Source organism: Pituophis catenifer, unplaced genomic scaffold, assembly GCF_029215685.1.
Source record: "Pituophis catenifer annectens isolate HBS135680 unplaced genomic scaffold, rPitCat1.0.hap2 SCAF_6, whole genome shotgun sequence".
NCBI classification, from domain to species: domain Eukaryota; kingdom Metazoa; phylum Chordata; class Lepidosauria; order Squamata; family Colubridae; genus Pituophis; species Pituophis catenifer.
Window position 1 is genome coordinate 43,983,401 of NW_027256886.1, and position 9,543 is coordinate 43,992,943.

The 9,543-nt window shown below is 46.8% G+C and overlaps 1 protein-coding gene across 1 annotated transcript; it reads left to right on the top strand.

Annotated features, from left to right (window-relative positions):
* Positions 1-7,180: 7,180 nt before the first annotated feature.
* LBX1 (ladybird homeobox 1) lies at positions 7,181-8,708 on the top strand. The gene is made up of 2 exons (XM_070945870.1): positions 7,181-7,505; positions 8,224-8,708. The coding sequence occupies exons 1-2, from the start codon at positions 7,181-7,183 to the stop codon at positions 8,706-8,708; spliced, it is 810 nt and encodes a 269-aa protein (XP_070801971.1).
* The last annotated feature ends 835 nt before the right edge of the window (positions 8,709-9,543 follow it).

Sequence of the window (9,543 nt, forward strand, 5' to 3'; positions counted from 1 at the left end):
CAGCCTTTTGCAAAATCTGCAGAAATCAATCTTCAGTGGGACTCCAACTCATTTCCAGAAAACTAGTGGAGAAATGGTAATCTACACCAAGAGTAATGACAGTCTTTCCTCTCCTAGTGCCTTCAATGGAATTACAATTTCCAGAACTCACAGGTAGCACTGCTTTCAGCTGGGAATCTTAGAAGTTATAGTCCCAATTATGGGTGGAAGGCTTCAGACTGAGGAAAACTAAGTCACTGGAGGCAGTTTCCAGCTGGGGGTATAACAACCCAAGTTGTTTGCCAGAAACTAAACATATTGTAGCTCTGGGGCTTAGCATCTATTGCCTTCGTCATGCTTCTTCTGTGCCCTTCTCGGTCATCCTTACACTTGGAGAGGCCCCGTTGAATTCCTGCATTGAAGCGTACACATCTTGGCAATTAATGCAGGCTCTGGGGAGCAGACAGAACACCCCAGGCCTTTCTGAGAATCCCACATCCAGACTTCATGGTCCTGCCCAGATTGGCACATTTGAGAGTCTGGGTTGCCTTTACTAATTTGGCATTTCTAGAGTTCCTCCCACACACAGAGGACCCTTAGTTTCTTTCTGTCTCACTGTTTTTAGGCAACAGAGTGATCCCCTTTTGAATGTTACCTTCAAGGGAGGGGAACATATCACATTCAGAAAAAAATCTTATTCGCTTCTCTAGTAGCCTGGCAGCCTGAAGTATAGGATGAGCAGTGACCTTGACCTGCCCTTTCTGGAAAACTAGATAGCTGCTCGGTCCATGCAAAAGGGACACATGATGAACTGTAAAACCTTCCAATCCCTGCAAACTGATCTATGCTATGAACTTCCTCCTGGCCATTTCCCTAGGATTTATAGCACCATGCATACAGCACTGTGCTTATGTAGTAGTGATGAAAACAGGGCTGCTATCGCACTCAGAAATCAAAGAGTGATGCAGGAAGGTTCTCAGCCACTCAAGGAATGGCTCTTAGGTCTACCCCTGGAAGAACACCAAATATGCCGGTTGTTATCCCCAAAATTGTCTATTCCAGACAAATAGTGGAGAACTTGCTAGTGTCCTTCAGAGAGCAGGGAGGGAAATGATACATCCAGCTAATAGGAACTGGCAGGAAAACCAGATTCCATTATTTCCAAAAATCACTGATAATAGAATATATGTATTTAAAGGAAATGATGACTTCTTGTAAAAAGAAACTGTTTGAAGGCATTCCCATGGATTTCAGTATTGCACAACAGGTACTCATATTTCTTGAGTTGCAATAAGTTTAAACTTAAAAGCATCTGCTCCCTGATCTTTGACTGAACTCCATTTGTTACGCTACTTTTTTTATCTCTATTGACTGAATTCTACTCTCCTGTCTAGGGTGTAAACCTGCAACTCTCACTTGCAGTTCTCAACTACAAGCAACTGAACTGTTGTAAGTTGTCTCCTAAAGCCTTGTTACGGCAATTTAAGTGGATGTTATTATTTCCAAGAAACTGGCCAATTATTGTGATAACATTATAAAACCGAGTTTATCAGATTTACTCTTGAGTATTTACAGCTCCCCAAGCCACATCCTACATTTTCCACTGAAAATCCCTGCAGATTTTATAATTGATTCAAGGAACACAGATTTGTAGATGCAGTACTTATTTTTGTGGTGCTATAGATAGATTGGCTTAGAAACAATGGTTCAGAGAAAGAAGGGATTCATTTTCATTCATTCATTTCAGAATGTCCCAATGTTCTCTTCTTGTCAAATGGCTTCACTTCTGATGCCTTTTCCACAGTAGCTGCAGAACAAGCTACCTCACTTCGGATGCGCAACCATCCTTTCTGTGTTTTCATCTTTTGGTTATTTAACGTGCAGGCCATGACGACAGCGGCAGCGTACCTACCCCATAACCATTTGCGGAGCCAGCAGCAGAGCTGCCATGTTGAAAAAAAGACCAGGGAAGATGTCAAGATTAGCGGGATCTGCTTCGCTCTTTGGCAATTACCCCAAAGAATGGATTCCGGAGTAAATACTTTAAACGTGAACCTGAGTCTGCTTCTAGAGTCCTGCGGACAAAGGCAACGAGTCAAGTCCCGAGCACTTTATTTCTCTACCTCCTCACTAATTTCTTATTTTTTCTTGCAAAACAAACCTCTATCCTCTATCCCACCCCATACTCACTCACTCTCTCTCTCTCTCTCCCTCCCTCTCCCTCTCTCTCACACACACACACAAGAGCACCAGTAACACCACTGTCCCAGTTTCAGGCCCACTTTTGGTATTTCAAAAGAGGGATGAGAGTCTGGTATCCCAAAGGCAAAGGCGGTTCAGTTCTGGCAAACACAGAGGCCGCGTATGGAGCCTTCCCTTCGTTTCTCCAGCCGCGTCCCTCGAGGGCCGCCCCTCACCTCGGATTAAAGGCAACCACAGCAACCCCAGTTAAGTGAGAAGGGTCGAGAGACAGGCATGGCCCAAACAGCCGAGAGGCGTCTAATCACCGTATTTACTTTCAAACACAAATCTACCCTTCGCTTGGCTACTGGACTGATACACCGTAGTGAACGTAACTAGAGAGGCAACCGTCAAGAGGGGAGGCTGAAGCAACTTTTATTTCCTGTGACGGGGAGATTCAGCATTTACCACCATACAGTTGTCCTGCGAGAGGCGTCCTTCAGCGCATGCGTGTGGGTGCTTGTAAGTGGTCTCGCGAGAAATCAGCAGGGGCTAAGAGGTGCGGGGGGGTGGGGGGAGGAAGGGAAGGGGAGGGTGGGAATGCCTTTTGTAACTTTTAAGTTTGCTTGCCGGGTTTGAACGATCCGCAGGCACCCATCGTCATAATCTAAAGATGTTTGGGATAGGGGCAGAAAGATCATCTATTTATGTCACAGACACGTGTAAGTTAAAGGTTTAGGTGGAAGCGAATTCCGATGAATCCCTGGAGACCCATCCCCTCCCGACGACACTCCTTTGCATCCATATAGAATCCATATGCCGCCCTGAGTCTCCGGACAAAGGCGGCATTTAAATTGAATTAATAATAATAATAATAATAATAATAATAATAATAATAATAATAATAATAATAATAATAATAATAATAATATAGCCCGTGCTTTCTCTTCCCCCGGTCCTTTTGGACAATCATTTCTGTCCCTGCCTTGTTTCCCGGTCACATCAGGTCGGTACCGTATAAAACGCAACGCAGAATCCGGCTTGCCTGCAGCCACCTGAACCGACCTTTCGTAGACCTGCAGAGGAGAAGCCCCACTGTTCTTGTCTCGGAGATCAGCGCCTAATTCCCAGACATCCTATTAAAGCTCACAGGACGATCTAACGTCAACGGGACCGAGCACTTCCACGGCATCGCAGTGCCAAAGTACCTTCTAACAAAGATTGCAGCGGCTGCTGCTCGTATGTGTGCGCGCCTGCGATTGATTGAGAGCCACGGCCATTTGTCAAAACAAGAAATCTAAAGGAAAGAAGCCTCTCTGGATAAAGTCAAGAAAGAAACCTAACAATTTAGATTTAGGATGTTTCCCCTTTCCCTTAAACCCCTTGTAGTATTTGAGGTGACAAATCACCCAATATAGGTCTTTAAAAATAGGTCACTGCATAAAGAGACTCCCAGAGAGCAATAAGAAAGGTAGGCGAGGACTCTTTTCAGGGAAATAAACCCTTTGACTTCGCTGTCTTATTTGCTGCCTGGCATGAACTCAGCACAGGACAAATAGCACTTCTAAATGCGGGGGGGGGAGGGGGATGAGGGTGGGCTTTCTCTCTTGGCAGCAGCCCCCAGATGGCATAAAATGCCAATCGAACAGGGGTTATGAGTATTGGAAAGAGAGGTAGGTGGGAATAAATAAAGACGTGAAATCCGCCATAACCTCCTCTGTAATTCATGTGGGGGTTAGCATACGATGAACCTTTTTACATCACAGATCACAAGCTGCCCTTTTTAGTTTGCCTTATTTAACGGGGGCACCTGTTTTGGACCCACAGTCATTGTCATAACCCCTTCTCTATCTTATTCATAATCCGGGACAGGCAACAAGGGAATACTTGAATTCATCACTTTTTCACTACTCCCTGAGTTCCAGGGTGTAATGGGTTGAAATGGGTTTGAAGAGAAATAATTACTCTGCTTTAAATCCTATCTTAATCCGAAGACTTGGTGTGGAACAGAAATCCCGTCTCTCCCTCCCCCTTCCCTTTATTATTTTTTTTTCAAAAAAATATTTTTGCTTCCCCACCTCATCCGTTTCTTTGTTTCCCCTTGAAGGGCTACCATGTTTTATAGGAATAGTTAAATATATGCCTTCGGTGTCGAGTGCAGAGCTGGAGAGATCCGAAGCCTCTCCGAGCTTCGTCAGAGCGGTGGCGTTAAAATACAGCTCTTGTGCCTTTTGTTGAGCTTCGCAAAGGAAGGTGTAGAAGAGATTTATTGAATTTTAGCTTAACAGACATGAAGTTTCACGGGTAGATCATAAATAAGCGGGGAAGGGGGTCTGGGGAATTGAAGGTTTCCTTTCAGTACCAGAGCCTAGGCGTGAAATGGGGCGGGGGGGGATGCGAGGAGGGTGATTCCAGGTAATCGTTTGTGGAAAAAAAGTCACTCACCAGAACGACAAACACTGAAGGTGCAAGAGGTTCATTCAGTTTTGCTGGCATTCTGGAATGTTCCTCTGCCCCCCCCTCCCTTCCCTTCCCGGGAGCCAATCTGGTTGCGATTTCAAAGGAAGGAGGGATGGTGAGGTGGGTGTCAAAACCCGATTTAGGTAAGTAGTGTCACCTGAAATTGTGAGAGCTCTTCGTTTATAAACAAAGGGCCTTGGGAAAGAATATCTCAACAGGCATCAGTATCGCGGCTTCTGTACAACATCTATGCCAACACCATCCTTCGCAGCCCTTTCCTCCTCTCGAAAATGACCGTTCCCATTTCATATTTAACTAGATACTAAAAAGCTGACAAAAAGGACTCTGTCTTTTTGGCCATAATTCGGAACTCGATGCTTTCATATTTTTCTCTCTTTTCAAAGCCAAGAGCAACTGACGAAAAATGTTTATTTTTTTTCTCCCCACCCTCCTCTGAAAGAGAGGAGCGAGCGAGAGAGAGAGAGAGAGCAGTGTCCCAGATAAACCTCCCCTGCCTCTCTGGGATCCTTTACCACCTTCTGATCTTCCCTAGCCTTTCAGCCAGCCTTCACCAGAAGCAAGAAATGACACGGCCCCTCTGGGCTCCAAGTCCTTCACCTCCAAGAGCAGTATTTCTCCTTAAGCTTTTGTGGAAGCCGTAAAAAAAGAGGGGGGGTATTGTGGGAGAGAAAGGCGGGGGAATCCTTCCTTGTCAGGATCATCTGGAGTTTTTAAAAGGAAATGAAATATCTCCCTTCCGTTCTTTGGTGGCCCTTTTCTCTTGAATTATAGCTCGAGCTACAGGAGGACTGCACGTTCTCGTTTGCTTTCCCTCTGCTGTCCTCGAGGTATTACCAGGGATGATATATTTTCTAAAGCTTAAGCTTAGTTCTTTGAATGTACTATGCAGAAAATGATGTAGTAGTATTAACAGCAACAGCAGCAACAGTAATAGTAATAATAATAATAATAATAATCTAGTGAAGGCAATGTATGGGAAATAAATTGGTCACAAAGCGGCAGGAACCAAACACTAGTTAAGTATATTGTGGAAGTAAAGTAAAAAAAAAAAAAAGCAGAGATCGCCCTGTTTCTTAGGTCTGGACACAAACGCTATAGCAATATATGAAACAATAATTCATTAATATTTGAAACAAGAACCAAAACAAACAACCCCTCCCCCACAAAGAAATAGACAAAAATTGCTATTGAATTAGTCCAATCATACACTATACAACGGGAGAGAAGTAATATATCCAATAACAAGTCCTTCTAAATTGTATTATTTTAGATTAAAATATATCCCGAACGGGGACTTTATTACTGAACTCTTATGTAAAGCTTGCTAAGATTAAAAATCACACAAGTTGTGGGCACGCATTGATGGAAGCTTCTTTGAGCATTGCAAATAAAAGGTACATTCTTATAACTTCGGAAAATAGAATGCATAAACATGCATGCAAAATTAGAATAAGCTTTTGACGAAAAATAATCCTTACCTTGTGATAAGTTCATTCCTTCTGCCTTTGGTTAGAAATAATGATGGTAATGATGATGATGATGATACTAGTACAATTTCTAAAAGTCTAATAATCATCATACTGAAAGACGGGAGGGGGGAGTAGGAACTGGAAAGGAAATATTGATGGGATTTTGGAGGGTTATTTAATTTCTCCTCCAACCACACTGTATTATCCTGATGCAATAAAGCCAGGCTGTAATGTAATTTTAAAATATATACGTCCAAGCAAATAGTGGGGACAGAATATGACAAGGGTATTTCCACATTATAATTCAAGTGGGCTCCACCTACCCTCCGCCTCCCAATTAATGGCCTAACCAAGTTGCGAGGGAGAGCCTGCATTGGCCAGACTTGAAAGGGAGCGAGGAAGAGGCAGGCAGAGAGAGGGGCGAAAAGGGTCAGGATCGCCTCCTAGTCAACAATCACTTGTTAGCCAGAGTCAATTACCTCGCCTCCGTCTCTCGCTGCTTTTTCTGCCCCAGCCCGAGGAAGAAGAGGCTGGCTGGGGAAGAGACCCCCCCCCTCTTGCTGGGAGAGAGAGGGAGGAAGAGAGAGAGAGGGAGAGGGAGAGGGAGAGAGAGAGAGAGAGAGAGAGAGAGAGAGAGAGAGAGAGAGAGAGAGAGAAGGGGGCATCTGGAACTACTGGGGAGGGGGTGTCTCCTAAAACAGCAGCTGCGAAGAACAGAGCCAGCTAGAGAATAAAGTGGGAAGAAGCGCCTTAGCTACCTTTTCCCTGGGCAGGACCGCAGATTCTTGGCCGTCCAGGAAGGGCTCCTCAGCCCCTCGTTATCCCGTCGCCCCCATTCTCCCGTCCCATGGCCATCAGCCCTGCTGTAGGGTAGCGTGGCCGCGGTTTGGGTTAGGTTGGGGTCTGTTTTGTTTTGCCTTTTCTTTCTTTGAGTGCCCCCCCCCTCCCTGCCTCCTCTTCGCTTTTCCGTGTTGGCGATTGCGGGGGTGTCAAAGCAGGCTGAGAGGAACCAGGAAGTGAAAGGGGGTGCCTTGGTGGGGAAGGAGAGGAATCCCAAACACCCGGCAAGCATGACTTCCAAAGACGAGGGCAAAGCTGCCTCGGCCGAGGAACGCCGGAGAAGCCCTCTGGACCACTTGCCACCTCCGGCCAACTCCAACAAACCCCTGACGCCCTTCAGCATCGAGGACATCCTCAACAAGCCCTCGGTGAGGAGAAGCTACACCATCTGCGGGACTGCCCACTTGCTCTCCGCCGCCGAGAAGCACCCCCCGGCTGCCCTGCCCCTTTCTAGCCGGGCACTGCTCTCGCAAACCTCGCCTCTCTGCGCCCTCGAGGAGCTAGCCAGCAAGACCTTCAAAGGGCTGGAAGTCAGCGTCCTGCAAGCGGCAGAAGGTAAGACGCGGGGCCGGTTGACCGGCCCGGGCCTCCATCCTTGTAGGTGGTGATGAGATGAGGGTAGGACCGGGAGTTGTGGCCATTGCGTTTGTTGGAGAGCGTCCGCTGAGAACTTCCTCGGCAGCCGGCTCGAGAAATAAGGAGTCAGGGCGAGCGGCTTCTTGGAAACAAACCAACGGGGGGGGGGCTAAAACAAGGAGCAGTTCCACCTGCCTAAGACTCTAGGTCGGACCCTTTTAGAGGAAAGTAGGGAGGTTTTGCAAATCAACATCTTCCCTTCTGTCTCTCCCTCCCTCCCTATTTAGACCTTGCTGGATTTAAGCAATTCTGGCGTGAAATGTGGGCGACTCTGGAGCACCCATTCGATTTCCGTCCCCCACCTCCAATAGATCTATAGCGGTCCTGACGCGGCCTGGGAAGCTGGGGCCTCCTCTCCCTCTAGCCGGGAAGGAGAAGAGTCCCGTTGAATCTGATCTGGCCTGTGCGCCGCAACACGGTTTTCGGGGGCCTGTCACAGATAGCGAGGCGGGAGAGAGGCCGGGATGGGTGTTTCCCTTAGGGCCGTGTGGCTCTTATCCTCCGCCCCAGTCTTTTCGGGCCCCAGACTTGAGAGAGGGAGCCGCCTGGGGTGTGGGCTGCGGGCGGGCGGGCGCTTTCTCTGCCTGCGGGCCCGTTTGCACGGGGGACTGAAAAGCCTTCTTCTGCCTGTTTGCAGGAAGGGATGGGATGACTATTTTTGGCCAGAGGCAGACCCCCAAGAAAAGGAGGAAATCTAGAACAGCCTTTACAAACCATCAAATCTACGAGCTGGAGAAGCGCTTTTTGTACCAGAAATATTTGTCCCCCGCTGATCGGGACCAGATAGCCCAGCAGTTGGGTTTGACCAATGCCCAAGTGATAACGTGGTTTCAGAATCGCAGGGCCAAACTCAAGCGGGACCTGGAAGAGATGAAAGCAGACGTGGAGTCTGCCAAGAAACTGGGACCCAGCAGCCAGGTGGATATTGTAGCCATTGCTGAGCTGGAGGCAACCCCTGAAGGGAGAGCGAAGTCCCGCTCCCTTTCTCCTACCCATCCCAAACATGGACTGGAAGGTAACGGGGCCCTCCAGCTCTCCCCGGCCTCTCCTCTCACGGACCAGCCGGGCAGTAGCAAGGACTGCTCGGAGGACGAAGACGTGGAAATTGACGTCGATGACTGAATGGTGACAGTGGTGATGGCGGCCCTCCTCCTCTTCCTTCTATTCTCCCAGCTCTTCTTTTGCCTCGCAAACAAAAACAAGCAGAGAAATGGCCCAGGCATTTCCTCTCTTCCCCCCCCCACCCGCCCCCTTCCCACCTCTTGGCAAGGAGAGAACTGCGCCCCTCCACGCTTCTTCCTCAGTCAGCAGCCCCGGGGGAGGAGGGGGGGAACCCGCCGGACTTTAGGAGGGATTGGAACTCACTTCCTTGACAACTCAGTTGTTTATCCCTCCAACAAAAGCAATAAGCAATATAAAATAATCACACTTGTGACCATGACAACAACAACGACGACGACAACGATGATAGTATGAATCAATATCCCAACAGCTGCCTAAGCAGGTAGCTCTCATTTTTGGAACTGTGCAATTATGGGTAACTTCTGTATAGATATATTTAAGCATATGTATTGGATACTTACTTTTTTAGGGTTTTTTTTAAATTAATAATATACATTTTTGTTGTTGTTTATAAGAGAACTCATAACCTTGGAATAAATACCATTACTTCAATGCATCGTTAGGAAGTTTTTTGCTTTAAAATTTTTTTTACTCCATGTAAAATTTAAGTTGGACTCTGGCTAGCAGCCTTTTCCTTGCATGTTTCCTATATGCACGATCTTTATTTAATTTATTTAATTTGGTTTATTTTACCTTTATTATTTGCTCCTATTTTTCTGAAATATTGCGGGGATATATCCTCTATGGAAGTTTGAAATATATACTTTTCCCCCATTCCCCCCCCCCCCCGCCAGCACCTAGGATTTGATCTCAAGTGAGATTCTGCCTCATTTTA

Excerpts from the sequence above, each read along its gene's own strand:
- LBX1 (XM_070945870.1), top strand. The coding sequence starts at position 7,181 with ATGACTTCCAAAGACGAGGGCAAAGCTGCCTCGGCCGAGGAACGCCGG. Across the intron at positions 7,506-8,223 it reads CGTCCTGCAAGCGGCAGAAG|GAAGGGATGGGATGACTATT; the intron begins GTAAGACGCGGG and ends GCCTGTTTGCAG.